Source organism: Brassica napus, chromosome C4 (genome assembly GCF_020379485.1).
Source record: "Brassica napus cultivar Da-Ae chromosome C4, Da-Ae, whole genome shotgun sequence".
NCBI lineage: Eukaryota > Viridiplantae > Streptophyta > Magnoliopsida > Brassicales > Brassicaceae > Brassica > Brassica napus.
The window spans coordinates 23,044,163-23,062,323 of NC_063447.1; the positions used below are offsets into that span (position 1 = coordinate 23,044,163).

Sequence of the window (18,161 nt, forward strand, 5' to 3'; positions counted from 1 at the left end):
TAATTTGTAGATCACAAACTAAAAATTGTTGAAATCAGGTGATTTTAAAATTGTAAATACGTTAGATCTGAACAAGAAAGTAACAGAGGAAAATAAATATTGCTAAAAGACTTAACTTCTATCAACGATATTAAAACTCAGTGAATACATTCGATCTGATAGAAAAGAATCGTACAAAATAAACATCAAAACAAAAACTATCTTCGGTTATACAAAATTTGTTTGGCCAATATTTTGGAGATTTTATAGGTCCTGGATCAAATTTACATGACTACTAGTGTTGTAATATTGAAATTTGTGTGATAGTTATGTATTCATGTAATTTTTGAAAATATTTTTGGTTATTAAGTTTCTTTTGTACTGTTGTTGTCTAAATCTAGTTTTAAAATATTTGAACTCTTATTTTAAGGTTATGTTTAATTTTATATGTAAAGCCTAAATTTATTAAAAAAAAAGAATTTTTTATGAGATATGAGATTTTTAAGATTAATACATTAAACGAGAAAATATTTAAGAATTACAAATGTGATGTGTAATTGTAGAGACCAAAATGCAATTAAAATATGAAACTTCAAATTTGAAGTTTTGACAAGTGAAACTTCAAATATAGAGTTTCACTTCTAAAAACTTCAAATTTGAAGTTTTGAAATTTCTTTTTAGAGAGTCAAAAACTTCATATTTGAAGTTATAGAGTGTCTTTTGGAGATGCTCTCAATACTTGTATTGTATTTTATATTGTAAATCAAATATACTTTTTTATACAAAATCATCAATATACACGTTAACCCTAAACAAGAGTTTATGAATACATCTAAATTATCAAAACTGTTTAATACAGAAATATTTCGAATTTGGTTCAGTTCAGTCTCAAAAAGTAAACTGCGTACTTTTTCTTAATAGTTTAATTTGCTTATAAGATATCAATTATATCCTCCTAGTGATTATTAGTAAAAGATTCGTTTGCTACACATCTTACAAATTCATGCAAATGCAAGACTTCACAACGGTCGTGTGACTGTTAGTGAGTGTACCTGTCTTCTCGCTGCAAATGGTAGTTGCAGTGGCCATAGTCTAACAAGCTGCTAAATACCTAAAAGAGCTTTATTGAAGGATCTCAAACTCTTGTTTAGGGTTAACGTGTATAAAAAGAAGTGTGTAAAAATACTTATATTGATGATTTTGTATAAAAAAGTATTTCAACGGTATTGAATCCTCTTGTATGGCCCAAAAAATGATTAAACACTCCCGTTGATATATATTGAATACAAACTCAAAATATAAAATAGAAAATTTTGAGGCTCGAAGTACCTATATATCCTGGAATCCTCTTTGGTCCAATGGTTTGACTAAATGTTCGTAATGTTTCTTCACAAGGAGATCTGGTTTCGAAAAAGCGGAATTATGCGAATTAATGAATAAAATGCTTAGAAGAGATTTTGCACCATATCACGAAGAGTACCGTCAAGCGTGGATCCCATAAAACGGTTTAAGTGATGCAATCAAACATGAATCTTCATAAGCTAGGTAGAATTGTTTACTGTATAATTGTTTGTAATATTTCTTATAATATCATAATTATTATAGCGTTAAGAAAAAAAGAAACACCTATCTATAACAATAAAACACAAACCCCTTAAGAAACCCAAAAGCACATTCTTAACTAAATCAGGATCAGCATTAAACAATAATTTATAACAAAGACGAATTGAATGAAAGATGCATAAATTATTGTTTATAAGCATACGATTAACACAACATCCCGGATAGACCTACATGGTAACAGTGGAGTGTTGAAATTTTATTTGTAGAAAGTACCAAAAAAGAAAGAAGGTTCAACTTAGTTAGAACTGGTGTGCATTCCGAGTCAACCTGAAAGCGGTATTGGATGGACGTACAAGGAGTTCATATAGCGTTCGATTTTTCCTTTGGGGTCAGAGTATCCATCACCCTCCTTGTAGAACACGTCGAAGATTCGTGCAAAGCTGAGGCATCGCAGAAGAATTTGTCGTGGCACATGACCATGTGTGTTCATGAACTCCTCCATAACCACTTTGTAGTTGTCTCTATATATTGAGAGAGTTACATGATGGGTTACTTTTTCATAAAACTTAACATATTTAGGCACTTTACACTTGAGATGTACTATTTACCTTACTTTTGGATTTTAGTTGTTTTTGCCTGACGAAAATGCCTTTGGGTAAGAAAGAGAAATAGTGACTAGAGTGAAAATGGTTTAAACATATATTTAGTTGCTTTGGTTGTTATTAATTGTTGGTAGATTTATTGGGTATTGGGCTTCAATAGTAACCATAAGATATGATTTAAGCTAATTTGATTTGAGGGCTCTTGTTAACGTAAATACAAATCATAAAAAAAGATAGACAAGAAAAGAGAGATTTTATGGTCAGACTTGATGATGTGGTCAATATTAAACGTGTTGAGTCAAGGTTGCGGTTGAGAGAAGAGAGATCAGGACCAATAATCATGTGGTCAAAGACTTTATGAATAGCAGATCGGTGGGTGGTGTGGTCAGGATTTAGGTTGTGAAAAGAGAGGTTATGGTCAAAGTCACTGTGGGCATAGGTATAGGTTTTTGCACATTTTTGGTTATGGTCCAGCGACTTCTCTGTCTAACAGCACCACCAAAGTTGGTGTGACCACGTCTTGTCTCGTCCTCCACCATCAAGCTTTTCTGCTCCTCCTTCACGCTCTGCCACCGGCAACGAGGAGACCAATGATTCATCACGCCACCACCACCAATTCGTCACGTCATCACCTTCCGTTATAACATCACCATTTTTTCAGATCTGAAAAATTAATAAATCTAAAAACAGAAGAGTAAAAGACAAGAAACAAAAAAATATTAAATCTCATAATTGGTGGTTGATATTTACGATGTCTTTGTTTTTTTCAGTGATGAAGATGAGAAGAAGAGGAATAGAAGAGAAAAAAAATGAGAGAGGAGAAGAGAAAACAAAAAAACTCGACAGTGATTTAATTAAATGGGATCAACTCATACTGTTTAGAATTGAGAGGGTAATTTAGGAATTTTGTAGCCTGAAAGTACACCACAGCATAAAGTATGCTAGAGTGTTAAGAGAGAAGTGAAAAGTATGTTACCGTGTAATTTTTTCCTATATATTTTACGCAGCTCAAAAAAATATGCATTTTCCAAAAAAAAAAAAAAAAGTGATGGCATTTTCGTGAATAATCTGAATTTTGGAGGTGAAAGAGGCAAGCCAAAGTTCCAAAAAAAACATGGGTTAGTTTTGTGTTTGACTTCAAGTTTTGAGTCATATTTGCAAAAAACCCTTATATTTTTCTACTTTTTTATCAATATAACATATCCATATAATTATAATTATAAACTAACTAAAAGAAAACAGATAAATAGTTGTTAAATTTGAAATAATGGATGCAAGTCATATACCTAAAAGTGAATACTTGAACTGAGTCGATAATTTATATTTGAAATCACATATCTAATTAAGATTAATATATAGTGATAATTAATAAATTTATATATTTATATTTACAAATTTCAAAACAATTTAAAACATATTATATAATTCTCACAAAAGTCACTAAATGGACACCCTTAATAAATTAGAAGTTATACCAAATTGCCATTATAAACAATTATTTATATGGCCTCATAAAATAATAAAAATAAATATTTGTAAAATATAAAATATATAAATTTTTTTATATATAAAATAATTTTTATTTCGCTAAACAAGATAATAAAAAGAATATATCTATAAATTTTAAAAATATATAGGTTTATCTATATAACATAATTGAAAAAATATTTGAAAAATAAAATATTTTAGATACTAATTTTTCAAAAAATAATATTTTTATCATGATTATTATTTTTTGATAAAAATAAATTAATACTTGAAAAAAATGATCATCTAATATCATATTTGTCAAATCATACACCTAATTACAGAAAATATAAACTCATTAAATAATATTCTACTCAACTTTCATACATATAAATTATAAAATGTCTTCAAATTTTTTAATAAAAAAAATTATTAACCGATTATAAGAATTTTATTATTTTATAAACATTCATATATGTATGTGAAATTCTCAAAATATTACAAAATATGTTTGTTAATGCAAATCCAACTTTATATTTTTATTTTCTGTTTTTAATCAGAATAACATATATCAAATTTTATATTTAAAATATATATCTACCAAAAATAAGAGGATGAACCCAACTAAATGAAATTACAAATGTTAATCTAATTCTAACCTAATTAAAATAAAACAAAAAAAAACCACTTTTCAATTTGAAATAATAGATGCAACTCAACTAGAAAAAAAATATTTGAACTGATTCGAAGTATTATATTTGAAAGTACATATTTAGTTAAGATGAAAACAAAATAACTACTTAATAAAATTTTATATATATTACAAAATGATTTAAAACTTATAAACAAACGAAAGGGGTATTTACGGGAGAATCCCATGTACATATAAATATACGCACTTATGTATGTATAGTACCTCTGCAAACATTCTGTAAGAGCAATGGCTTCGGTAAGAGTTGCATATGCGTCATATAAGAGTTGCATATGCGTCATATGTGTCATCCACGACAACCACGATCATCGTGATTTTGGCCACTATGATTCTACCAAGTGAATATTGCTGCTCGAAATATGCTCCTAAAGACATAAAATGGCACTCCACAACTCTATCCCTAATGTGAGGTAACTTAGATGCAAGATCTAAGTCCTTCCACCATCTGTAAACTTACACGTAAATGCATTGGGAAAGTGAAATCAGGAACGCTTTCTATCAACAAGATTGAAGATAAGTACGTCACCTGGTGAGAGTTTCGATTTCTTGGATGCAAAGAAATTGGCAGAAATTGAAGTTAAGCTTTGCAAACTTGAGAATGATCTCATTGTGACTTTCATCTTGTTCATAATAAGAAATATATTCCCTAGCCACTAGTACTTCTATGTTACCGTATCGAGGTATGTATAGTGCGTTTTGTATATGCTTGAAGAGATGGGGAGCAATAGCACTGGATGCGTTATGGCCATCTAAAGACTCCAAGTGGTTCCGTGTGAAACTCAGCGCTTCGTCCATTATGTCTTCAGAAGGTGTCCCCAGATGAGCTACTTGGAACAACTGTAGCATTCCTCTAACATCTCTGGCTAGAGTCTCCTTGAACCTACTATCTTCACCTCTGAATCTATCGAAGGCATCTAAAAATAAAAATTATCTGTTATAATTGAATAAATATATTAGGTTATGAATACATGTATGTCAATCCAGGAAAACTATTACTCGTACCACAAGACATGTTATGACCGTACAGTCTGAAGACCTCAAATATAATGGAGATTGTTTCCAAATCATCTTCCCCGGCAATTATGGCATAGATCTATGTGTATCAGAAAGCAGATCGTCATTTGGAATTTATATCTAAGAGTTATGGTTGTTTCTTTGGAACTTATATCTACCGATCGGATCTGCAAACAGTCAACTTCATCAGCGTTATACCGTTGATACAGAAGGAACCAGGGAACGGGCAAGATATCATTGGAAAGATCTCGATGCCAGCTTTTCAGATCATCTATTCGATCGTCAAGTGTACGTACGGTTAGAAAGTTGTTAATGTTTCTTCTTGGCGAAGAATAAAGCTGTTGAGTTGCAGAGACAGTTCCGACCAGTCTCGGTGTAAGTGAGAAACGTTCGACAGAAACAAAATCTTTCAGTCTGGAAATTCGTCAGTGAGTAGTTAATTCTCTTATCTATCATCTCCGGCAAGCGGATCGTTATTCCAAGTTATTTTCTGAGAGTTATGCTTGTTTTCGTGAGAGGTGTTGGTGCAGTTTGCGTTTACGACCACCCTGGAGATGAAGCTACTTTGGTTAAGCAAATGGCGTCCGATCGGAGTAAAATTGGTGTCTATGGATAGAGGACATATAGTAGTACATTATGAACGGAGGGATCTAAAAGTTAACGGTCAGTTCTTGAGTTATTCATCTGTTTGCTCTATGGTTCAGCTCTGCCAGAATATCATATTGATCTAATTTCAGAGAGCTCCGGAGTTTCTTTGTTAGAGCCGTCAAGGTCCATTCGGCGTTTCCTCAGGTTTCTTCAGAACCCGTGGAAAAGGTGAGGGTCTATTCTGTAAATCCCGTACCAGTGTAGAATTCTCTCTATTGTAGTTTATATTTCGAATCATGATCCGTCTGTTTGAATTGAGTCTGTTTGAGTCTTGATTGTTAGTTAGTTCATTCATTGTAAACTGGAACTAGAGGTCTAGAGGATTCAACCGTTGATTTGATTGCGTGATGTTAAGAGATGTGATATATATATGTATGTATACATAGTTATGAGTAGGGACTATGTGAGTGGGCGGGGGTCCAGAGATGTCTGGACTAGCGACGCAGCTTTGGTGGGCGGGGGCTCAGAGACGTTTGGGCTAGCGACGCAGATTGTGTGGGGCGTGGGTGCAGAGACGTTTGCATTCGACGCAGCTTTGGAGGGTGGGGTTACAGAGACAGACTGTACTAGCGACGCAGCGTATGAATATATATATCCGTATGAGGAGATGCGGGGTGTATGGACTAGCTATATGCTATCATCGCATTGTTTGTGTTGTGTTTGTGTGATGCTTTAGGCGTCTTGTTTGTTCATGTTAGAGCTAAACTTTCATAGTGGGAGTTCTATTACTCAAGTCAGTGGTTTGCGTGTTTAGCATCCCATACCTCACGGAGTAACTCCCCAGTTACTCACCCATCTTTCTTCCCCTTGCAGGTGAACATGACGACTAGTTGGATATGTGGACGGATTGGTGTCTTGGGATCGTTGTATTTTATTTCGGTTTTAATTAACTTTTCGATTTTATGTATTTGGTTTTAAATTATAAACTTGTTTTACTTAAAAATTATTTGATTAAAAGGTTTGACATTTTATTCGGTTTTATAAATCGGTTTAATTTGGTATTTTTCGGTTATTAGCACACCGTTCTCGAGAGAAGAGGAGACGGGTGTTACAATTTGGTATCAGAGCGGGGTTCCGTCCCGGCTCTGACCCGGGATGGCGATTTGTTGGTACGTGGTTTCGACTCGGTTTTAATTCGGTTTAATCGATTTTAAAAGATTTTTGAATCTGGGGATTTGGGAGTTTTAAAGAAAGAAAAATACAGCACCTTTCTGTTCAGTAACTTCTAACCCAATTGTCTTTTTATTGACGATGAGTTTATCATCGTCATCCGCTCTCTAGCTAACAAGGTTTCAGCCAGATGTTCGAGAGATGGATGATGTCACAGTTTGATAAATTGCTCAGGTGTGTATTAGTTTTGTCAGCCGTGTTCAGAGATTGTTCGCATGTGGACGTTTGATGTTGTTGCCACCACCCAAACTTCAAGCCATCTCTCCACGAGTTTTCGTTATTGGAGATTATGTGGTACGAGATGTGAGCCATGAGTTGGCATGTGTTATTCGTGTTATGAGTAGAGTTACTGCCATGGAGGCATTATTATTTTGTAAACTCGTGGGGGATCGCTTTTGGATTGGGGTGCGGCAACTTGTGTAGTGTTATATCGGAGTTACACTTGGTATGTTTTCCAGTTTTTGGCAGTGTTGATCATTTCAGAGATGTGTCAGTTCGGACAGCTGATATAGAAACGTTGAGAGCTATTTATATTGATTGTTGTGTACCAGTTATGCTTGGAGGGCCGATTGGTTCAGAGACTCGTTAGAGATGGAGTTTTGTTTTGCGATATCATTCTTGGGATGGACTTGTTATCACGACATCGAGTACTGTTGGATTGCCTAAGGGCAAGAGTTCACATTTCTGGAGCATAGTAGATTTTAATTGCATACATGCTACATGCAGAGGAGTTATTGGATATGGGGAGTAAATGGATTTTGGTGATCATTTCGATGGTCAACATGAGTTGCAGGATCTTCTAGTTATCTCAGAGTATGGAGATGTATTTGAGGCCTTGGAAGGGCTGTCACCAGCCAGAGGAGATGTTCTTACGATCGAGTTGGAGTCAGGTACAACACCGATTTCACGAGCTCTATACCGATTATCGCCAGCAGAGATGGCTGAGCTGAAAGAACATATGCAAGATTCATCAGACAAGAGATTTATTTAGGCCGAGTAATTCTCTGTGGGGAGCACCAGTGTTGTTTGTAAAAAAAAAAATGATGGGAGTTTTCAGGCTTTGTATCGACTACATAGACTTGAACATGGTAACCATCATATTGATGAGTTGTTGAATTAGCTGCATGGAGGTTCACGGTTCTCGAAGGTTGTCTAGGCATCAGGACATCATCAGATTGCTATAGTTGAGGAGTATGTACGGAATGTGGGTTTCCGTATATGTCATGGATATTATGAGTTTTGGTGATATCGTTTTGGATCGACGAATGCACCGATAGCATTTGAGAAGCTTATGAATGATGTCTTTCGCGAACACTTGGACAAGTGCACGATTGTACTCATCGACGACCCCATTGAGTTATTCTTGGAGTAGAGGGAGCATGATGAGCGTTTGCGGATTGTGAATCAATGCATGAGAATCAGGTCATTCTATATACATTGCATCAGTTGAGACCTCACGAGACCCACTACCCTATTCATGATTCGTAGTGGCTGCAGTGGTATTTTCGTTATTGTTTTGGAGATTGTAATTGTACAGGAAGGAAATTCAGATTCTCTGGGATCATTGGAGGCTGAAATCCATCTTCATTCATTAAAACTTGTACTTGGACAGTGCAGTTGGATTGAGTTGGTAGCAGGCTACAGTTTGGATATTGCATACCATCTGGTAAAGACAACCAGGTGACAAATGCCTTGGGTAGGCACATGAGCGACGTATCAGGAACCAAAGAGGTTCATGAGTTTACTGGGATATTAGCTAGTCTCAGATTGTGTGCCATTACTGTCGATGGAGAGACAAATGGCCTTGGGACTTTGGAGCAGGCAGTTTTGCTATGGAGGATACCCCAAGCGCATGTTAGCGTTATGGCTTTGTAAGGCGATCGAGATTGGGAGTATTGTTATCATAAGTGTTGAGCGGGATGTACCTGTACCGAAACCGAGTTGTGTGTTGTACGATAAGCTGTTAAGAAAAGGGATCTTACAGCAAATACATCACTCGTGTTTCTCTACCCATCGGGAACACCAAGGCGTACAAAGATATGAAGTGTTAACTGTAATTGGTCTAGTATGAAGAGAGTTGTGGCTTCATTGCGTCACAATGTCAGACATGTCAGATGGCTATGATAGAGGATCAGTTATCTATCATGTTATTTTTGAACTTGGTTTTGCCGGAGTGGAAATGAGGCATGGTGATTATGGACATTGTTATTTGATTTTAAATCACCATATGTTGAAAGGATGCCACATGGGTAGTCATGGATAGACTTACCAAGTCAGCCCATTTCCTAAGTAATTAAGAAGACAGCCAGAGCTAATCAGTTGGAGCAGACCTACATTATTGAGTTTGTGAGGTTTCATGGATGTCAACATTGTATCGGATTTGGATTCAAAGTTCACGTCTACATTTTTGGAGTCATTTAGAAGGAACTTGGGACAAAGATCCACAGGAATACAACTTATTATCAGCATACAGATGGTTAGTCAAATAGGACTATTCAGACTTAGAGGACATGCTAAGGGATTGCGTCTTACAGTGGGATGGAAGATCGGAAAGCATTACATCTAGAATAGTTTGCATACATCGACAACTATCGTTCGAGCATTGAGATGGCACCGTATGAGGCTATTTATGGTAGGCCTTGTCGTATACCACTTTGTTGGACCAAAGTTAGGGAGTGACATGAGTTTGAACTATTAATGGTTCAAGAGATGGTATAGCAAATGGACATGCTCAAGGATTGGCTTTGGGACGCCCATGACGGCAGAGGATTTATGCAGCTAAGCGTCGTAAGGATTTGGAGTTACATATGGGCAATCTAGTGTACCTGAAAATACTGACATTTCAGGGAGGACTTAAGACTCATAAGCTGAAGCAACTAAAACCGAGGTACATTGGACTGTATCCTCCGGTGGAGCGAATTGGAGCAGTTGATTGCAGTGATTCTATCAACAGTGTATCAAACTTCCATGACGTGATCCAAGTGAGATCAAATTCAGATGAGGATTGACTATCCGAAGATTTTTTTTTTAGGACGATATTGGACAGCCGACTCAGGATTTGAATTCGAGGACGAATTCCTCGTAAGTGGGGAAGAATTGTAACGATCCAAATCTCGGCCCGGAAATATTTAGCCCAGTAAGACCCAATTACATTGCAGAAAACTCTAAAGTTTTCTTATTTAAGATGAGATTTCTTGGTGGCCTCTGACAGAGACTTTCGGGGATGGAAAATCCCTGCCGGAACGTCACCGGAACAGCCACAAATAGCCACCATGAAAGAGAAGCCCTCCCTCCATCCGAAAAGAGAGAGTAGAGCTCTGCAGACACGTTTTGGGGGAACAGAAGAACGATCAATCACATATGAGTATTTCGAAGCTAAATTTTGAGGTTATGTTCTACACTCATAGATCTATGTGTATCAGAAAGCAGATCGCCATTTGGAATTTTTATCTAAGAGTTATGGTTGTTTCTTTGGACTGATATCTACAGATCGGATCCGCAAACAGTCAACTTCATCAGCGTTTTACCGTTGGTACAGAAGGAACCAGGGAATGGGCGAGATATCATTGGAAAAATCTCGATGCCAGCTGATCATCTATCCGATCGTCAAATAGACGTACGGTTAGAAAGTTAATGACGTTTCTTCTTGGCGAAGAATAAAGCTGTTGAGTTGCAGAGACAGTTCCGACCAGTCTCGGTGTAAGTGAAAAACGGTCAACAGAAACAAAATCTTTCAGTCTGTAAATTTGTCAGTAAGTAGTTAATTCTCTTATCTATCATCTCCTGCAAGCGGATCATTATTCCAAGTTATTTTCTGAGAGTTATGCTTGTTTTCGTGAGACGTGTTGGTGCAGTTTGCGTTTACGACCACCCTGGAGATGAAGCTACTTTGGTTAAGCAAATGGTGTCCGATCGGAGTAAAATTGGTGTCTATGGATAGAGGACATATAGTAGTACATTATGACCGGAGGGATCTAAAATTTAACGGTCAGCTCTTGAGTTATTCATCTGTTTGCTCTATAGTTCAGCTCTGCCAGAATATCATATTGATCTAATTTCAGAGAGCTCCGGAGTCCATTCGGCGTTTCCTCAGGTTTCTTCAGAACCCATGGAAAAGGTGAGGGTCTATTCCGTAAGTCCCGTACCAGTGTAGAATTCTCTCTATTGTAGTTTAGATTTCGAATCATGATCCGTCTGTTTGAATTGAGTCTGTTTGAGTCTTGATTGTTAGTTAGTTCATTCATTGTAAACTGGAACTAGGGGTCTAGAGGATTCAACCATTGATTTGATTGCGTGATGTTAAGAGATGCGATATATATATTTATGTATACATAGTTATGAGTAGGGACTATGTGAGAGGCGGGGGTCCAGAGATGTCTGGACTAGCGACGCAGCTTTGGTGGGCGGGAGCTCAGAGACGTCTGGGCTAGCACGCAGATTGTGTGGGGTGTGGGTGCAGAGACTTTTGCATTCGACGCAGCTTTGGAGGGCGGGGGTACAGAGACAGACTGTACTAGCGACGCAGCGTATGTAAACATATATCTGTATGAGGAGATGCGGGGTGTATGGACTAGCTATATGCTATCATCGCATTGTTTGCGTTGTGTTTGTGTGATGCTTTAGGCGTCTTGTTTGTTCATGTTAGAGCTAAACTTCCATAGTGGGAGTTCTTTTACTCAAGTCAGTGGTTTGCGTGTTTAGCATCTCATACCTCACGGAGTAACTCTCCTTTTACTCACCCCTCATTTACTTCCCTTTCAGATGAGACTGACGAGCAGGAGTTATTGCTATCGGGCTAGTGCTTTGGGAATTTTATTTTTTTCTTTTTCATACTTGCGGATTTTATGCTTTTATCGATATTTTCGGAATTTATTATGTTATTTGGAGTTATGGCTATTTATTGGATTTACGACTTTGGAGTTGAATTTTGAAAAGTAATAAACGAAGATTTCAGACTTTATATTTATTTAAGTTATTTCGAAAAATACGGGTGTTACAAAAAACTTCCTAGCACAGAAATCATTCTTGCTGATTCCATTTTTCGTCACAGCCAAAGCCACAGAGCAGATTCAAGCACTCTGTTTTTTTGTTCAGTTTCTACTTCAAAACCTTTTACATGTCTGCCCCTATTAAAGCATGTAAGCTTACATGGTCAACCTTTAATGTATTGAAATTACGGATAGAGACATCTTAACCTTACCGTCTGGATTATCGTCTGTCATCATCCCTCCCTTTTATTGAAACCTTAATCAATGAGTAGAGTTGTTGCCTTATCCGCAATGATTATTTAAATTATATTTTAAACCCTTCATCACATGTTTCTTTCTGACATAATCCATAATCTAATACTAATGTTAGAGTTGGATTGCACACCTCTTATTAATTAATTTATATTAATATATAATAAATGGTTGAAGTTATATTACATACTAGGATTTATACTCAGTTATGTCTGAATATGTATTAATAACTAGGTTACTAGGGGCATTAACGTAATTGTTATGGATACATTTTTTTTACATCGAAAGACTATATTATATTACTCAAACTTGAATTATTTTGGATAACCAGACTGGGATAAAATAACCAACAAAACAAATAGCTATATGAAAAGACCTAGAAATTCTAACTAAAAAATCAGCAGTCTTATTCTGTCCTCGGAAAATGTAGGATAGCCTGAAATAGTTGAATCTTCTCTTTCACTTCTTGTGTCTCCTTTAGCTATATTGAAAAAGTCATGCATGAAGTTCCTTTATCAACTCAATCAAATCATTATAATATGTTCTAAAATGCTAACATTTTGAATGGTGCAGCATGCTGTCCATTGCCCAGTATATCGTTTCCATCTCCCAATGCAAGACAAATTCTCTTCTTCTTTGATTTCCTAAACCCATAAGTTGTGTTTGTCTAAAGTTGTCTTTCCAAACCCATCCGCATCCACTGAAGATCGATGTACAGGGCCAAGATCATCCACCATGCATATATTTTTAAAGCATAAGCCTTGAGATGCTATTATTGGTGTTGTAGTCAATCCATCCTCTGGCCGATTTGCCGTGAACCATGCTTGACATTCTCCTTCTGCATATCTGACTAGTTCAAGTGGATCTCCATCTATTCCTTTAAATAGTTTATCATTCTTTGCTTATTAGAGATACCAAATTATCCATGGATAAGGGTTTTTGTCCATTTATGGATCTTCAATACTATTCTTCTTCCAAAACGATAGTCCTTGTTAGTATATATGCTGGATCCACAGAATATATCCGGATGAGATGGTGTAGCTGCAAGACCAAACGCTTGAACTGTCGGTGGACATTCAAAGATAGCATGAATTACTGGCTCATCTGGATCCCCACACTTTGGACAAATAATTGTAAGACATATTTCCTCCTTTCTCGAGAACGGCGTGTTACGTACATAAAATGTCGAATTAAACCAACTTATAAAAAACCAAATAAAATATTAAACCTTTTAATAAATTAATCCGAAATAAAATGAGTTTGTCATTTAAAAACAAATACGTTGAATCGAAAAGTTGTATAAATCATTAATGAAAACCGTAATAGAATCACAACACTTAACTCCAGAGTTTTAAATGAATGTGTGACCAAAAAGGTAACTGCACTTTGGTGATATAGGTATCCAAATCAATTCTCTTAAGCTTTTCCACATATACCGCAAACCGGGATGTTACAATTCACCTTCTCTCAAAGAACGCAATGTCCCTGTTGCGCCCCAGGATTGTTACCTATGTTAGTGTGAGCCCTCACTGACTCCAACTTCTTTGGGTTTGGCTTTGATACCACTTGTACCGCATCGTCCATCGCACGGATTGGGGTCCACGGGCCGAGAGAGCGGATGTGGGAGGCCCATTAGCCATGGGCTGTCGCGGTGTTACAATATTATCACATCGCATATGGCGACGATTCAAGTTCCTGGTGACTGCTACATGTCTTGAGAGTAACTGCCATATAAGATGACGAATCTTTTGTGGAGCATTTACCTTCCAAGCAAGTGTAGATAACATTTTCTTCAGCTTTGAGTATATGTCTTGCAACCCAATATCCTAATTAACAGTATACATACCACTCTTAGTGAAGCTCCAACATTAAGAATCACATTGTAAAGATCATCTTATGGCCAAACTTTGAATCAAAGGTATATCTTCTTGTGTGACGAATTTTTCAAGCATTTCGACATCCCCATTCCTTTGAGTCTTCTTTAATAAATTCACTAACTGTTATCCTTGGATGGACTACCAGGACATTTGGCCTGGCTGGCCTTGTAGGCGAAGTCGGAATCCAAGGATTCTCCCATGATTTTACATCAAAACCCGAATGGATCTTCTGTCTAATCCTGAGTAACAATAGAGGTCTTGAAGCTGATAGGCTAGTTCAGATGTATGAAGGGGTATCTACATTAATAGCTCACAAAGGCGAATTAAGTGTATAATAATTGCCACACAAAACACGGGCCAGAAGAGAGTCTGGAAATTGTATCAATCTCCACAACTGTTTTGCCAGCAAGGCTAAATTAAACTCATGTATCATCCTAAAACCAATGCCTCCCTCTTCTCTTGATAAACACAACTTTTCCTATTTTCCCAATGAAATCCACGCTTTGGGGGTTTGAACTCCACCATAATCGTGCAATAACACTTGCAAGTTTTTCGCCGATCTCCAATGAGTTAAAAGAGATAACAAAATATGCGAATCAAGGACGCCGGTGCCCAAAACTCACAGGAGTGAGAGCTTCCACAGTGTTCACAAGATATTGTTGGGAGCACTTTAACCTATCCCTTTTCAACTTGACTGCAAACCATCAGAGCTTCACTGTTTCCTGCATTTTAGGAACCAATCACGTCCACCGCAGTCTATTTTTGAGGTTCTGTTATGTTATGTACAAACTTTAGTCCAGTGCAACTTTACTACGTTGGTAATTACAGATTAGGATGCACTTTGACAGGGTGGCAATAACAGTCCGGGAGATGATATGTAAGGTGCTAGAGCACTCAAAAGGAGCCACATTCCTGGAGTTAAGATAACCCTCGTGGATCATGGTAGCTGTGTTGGCGATGAAGCAGTTGAAGGTGGACTAGCTGATGCAACTTCTCCAGGTCACAACTCTGTTAATGGAAGGGAGAGGGGAGGAGTCACCAGTTAAGGAAGATGGGTGCTCTGGAAAGAAGGCACCTACTGAGTGACATCAAAAGAGCAAGGGGAACCAAAGTTACAAGACATGATGATGTTTACATTGCATTTCCAGACATTATCAAGTCCGACTACTTCAAAAAAATTATGTCAGTGGTTTCCTTGGGTTTTTTAAACTCTACCATATCAGACTTCTTCAGTTATAAAATACGACGTCATGTTTGCCAAAAAAAACTTTTTCCTAGCGAACCATAATCAAATATTAAACAATTAGTGGAGAGGATGGACTGATTCGAAATGCATATTTACGAAAACCAAACATTGTTCTTAGATTTTACATTAACAAGTCTCACTACTTTGAAAGTTTTATGTCATTGGTTGTTCTAATGTAATACATCCAGTTTGCAAATCCATTACCCTTTCCAAACAAAAACAATCAAATAGTAAGCAATCAGTGTAGGATGGACTGATGCCAAATGCATATTCACAAAAAAAGCGAACATTGTTCTTACGTACTAGTAATACATTACGAGAACAAAAAAAAATCACATAACACACTCCTACACAAACTTTCAATGACTTAGTAGCTATGCAATTAAATTTTATTTTTGTTCGGTCGATTCATAGGTTCTTAAAATTCTCTGTTATGTAATTGCTGCTACTCTAATATATTGTTTCATAATTACAAAACAATGTGGCAATTTGATTGGTGATAGGGATGAACCTAAGTTTTGTTCTTCTTTATATGTTAGAAGGAAACCTCGTCACTGAATATGTAATTATTGAACAGTTTTATTAGTGGCCCATATGTATACGACTTAGAGTCCATTAATTCAATACTCCTCCAACTACTAACAACAACAACAAACTATCCTACTATTGTGTTTGGTAGTTAATTCCTTATTGTTTTAACTTCCACCAGCTACCTAAACCTCCTCAGTTAGCTTTTGGACCTTCTCAATTAGTTTTTGGACCTCCTCAAGTGATTCACGTGCTATCTCCAACTTTTCTGCTGCTTCCTTTATTTTATTTGGCTGCCACATTTAGAAAACTAAATAATGAATCATAACATAGTAGCAAGTATCCACATTTAATAATGTTAAGCCAAATTAGATGCACTAAATGAGAATAATTAACTTACTATGAGTGCCACTTTTCGCTTGTAATTAAGAATGTTAAACCAAATTTGATGCACTACATGGGAATATTTAACTTACTACGAGTGCCATTTTCCGTTTGTATTTTGCATCTGCAGCTATTTGTGTCACTGAAGAGTCCTACAATCATACATTCATGGAAATCCAATTTTGAAAAACAATCCATATAAGATATGCAGAACAAACAGTGAAGACCAATCTTAGTAAAATACACTTATTCTAAGTTTTTGTCTATAAAGAGAAAGAAGTTTTAGAGAAATTGTAACACCCGTCTTTCAAAACTAACCAACTTAATAAATATATTTCATAAAAAATCCATCTTTATTTTTAAAGAAACATCTTAACATGAAATCATAAACCGCATAATTCGCAAAGTCAAACCAACGTAGTTATATCTGAAATAAAACATAAGTAAAACTCATTTTTAAAACCAGCACCCGACAAGACTTGCTATGAACCTTCACTCCTCACCTGAAAGGGGAAAAGGGGAAAGAGGGGTGAATAACACACAGTCATTCAGTGAGGATGGTCATGCATGTCCACATGACTCCTAACATTATTAACCAACTTGCACACAAAAATACTAGTCCTAGAACATGCATCACTCAACATATTAAACAATTAGCAATCATAACAATTATTCATATCAATACACTTCCATTAATCACATTAACATTTCTTATCTCATAACCATTCCCAATATTAATAATAAACATAACACTTAGGCTGGCCGTCACCTCGAAAGGTCGTACGCCACCTTGGGCTCGTCAGCCGGCTTACGGGCTTTGACGGGATCGCCATGTCCTCGTCCTCAGTCCGACTTCACACATTTTATATATACTTTACACTTTCATCACTTATCACTTAAACCACTATCAACTAATCATTAAAATTATCATCACAAATAATCATCACACATCAATCACAATCAAATACAAACAAGTTCCTAGACCTAGCATTTAAGAATACAACTTGACTAATAATATTAAGAATCCACAGATCGCATCCTCACCTTTGCCCTAAGATTGAAAGTAAATTCTGAATATAGCGGTTGAAATACTGTTCTAGCGATCTGAAACTCTAAACAAGAAACCGTCAACTGATACAGATTCCTCGAAACAAGAGCTTTCCAGAGATATCTTACTCGCTTTTCAACTCTCTCTGGTTCACCGGGAAATCTTCTCACAAAACCCCTATGTGACACTCGAAATATGTGGTCGTGGTGGCTGTAGAAAGCCGGGAACGTTAGCTTTCCAACCATAAACAATACCGTCACCTAGATCCTTCTGTATCAACCAAAATTGCCCCACAATATGGCTCTCGTAACTGAGATACGAAATTGCTGTGTCCTCCTTGAAACAAGATCTATCGATCCAGCTAAGACTCTTTGCTTAAATCTTAAGTATCTGGCCGTAAACTCCTCTCCAAAACCTCAACTTGACACTGACCTCACTTAGAGAACAGAGTGTTGCAGGCTGCGTTTTTGGTGAATTGGCAGGGCTTTGCATCAATTTTCTCTCCCTCTCCTCTCTAGATCGTGGCCACAACATATAAGTGAATATCTTAGGTTTCAGATCATCCAAATGGACTTAAAATGCCTTCTTTAGGGTTTTCTTTTGACTCAAAATATGGGCTTGAGGGTTTGAATTGGTTTGGGCCCCCATGGACAATTCTCCCCCACATAGAAAGAATCGTCCTC

At 36.6% G+C, this 18,161-nt stretch overlaps 1 protein-coding gene across 1 annotated transcript; it reads right to left on the reverse strand.

The window, feature by feature from the left end:
* Window positions 1–1,864: 1,864 nt before the first annotated feature.
* LOC125575464 (terpenoid synthase 18-like) lies at window positions 1,865–5,575 on the reverse strand. The gene is made up of 5 exons (XM_048755620.1): window positions 5,513–5,575; window positions 5,326–5,416; window positions 4,850–5,237; window positions 4,594–4,768; window positions 1,865–2,107 (listed from the first exon to the last, which is right to left on the reverse strand). Exons 1-5 carry the CDS (start codon window positions 5,573–5,575, stop codon window positions 1,865–1,867), a joined length of 960 nt encoding a protein of 319 aa, XP_048611577.1.
* Between the last annotated feature and the right edge of the window lie 12,586 nt (window positions 5,576–18,161).

Excerpts from the sequence above, each read along its gene's own strand:
- LOC125575464 (XM_048755620.1), bottom strand. The coding sequence starts at position 5,575 with ATGATATCTTGCCCGTTCCCTGGTTCCTTCTGTATCAACGGTATAACG. Across the intron at positions 5,238-5,325 it reads CGGTCATAACATGTCTTGTG|ATGCCTTCGATAGATTCAGA; the intron begins GTACGAGTAATA and ends TTTTATTTTTAG. Across the intron at positions 4,769-4,849 it reads GAAATCGAAACTCTCACCAG|ATGGTGGAAGGACTTAGATC; the intron begins GTGACGTACTTA and ends GTAAGTTTACAG.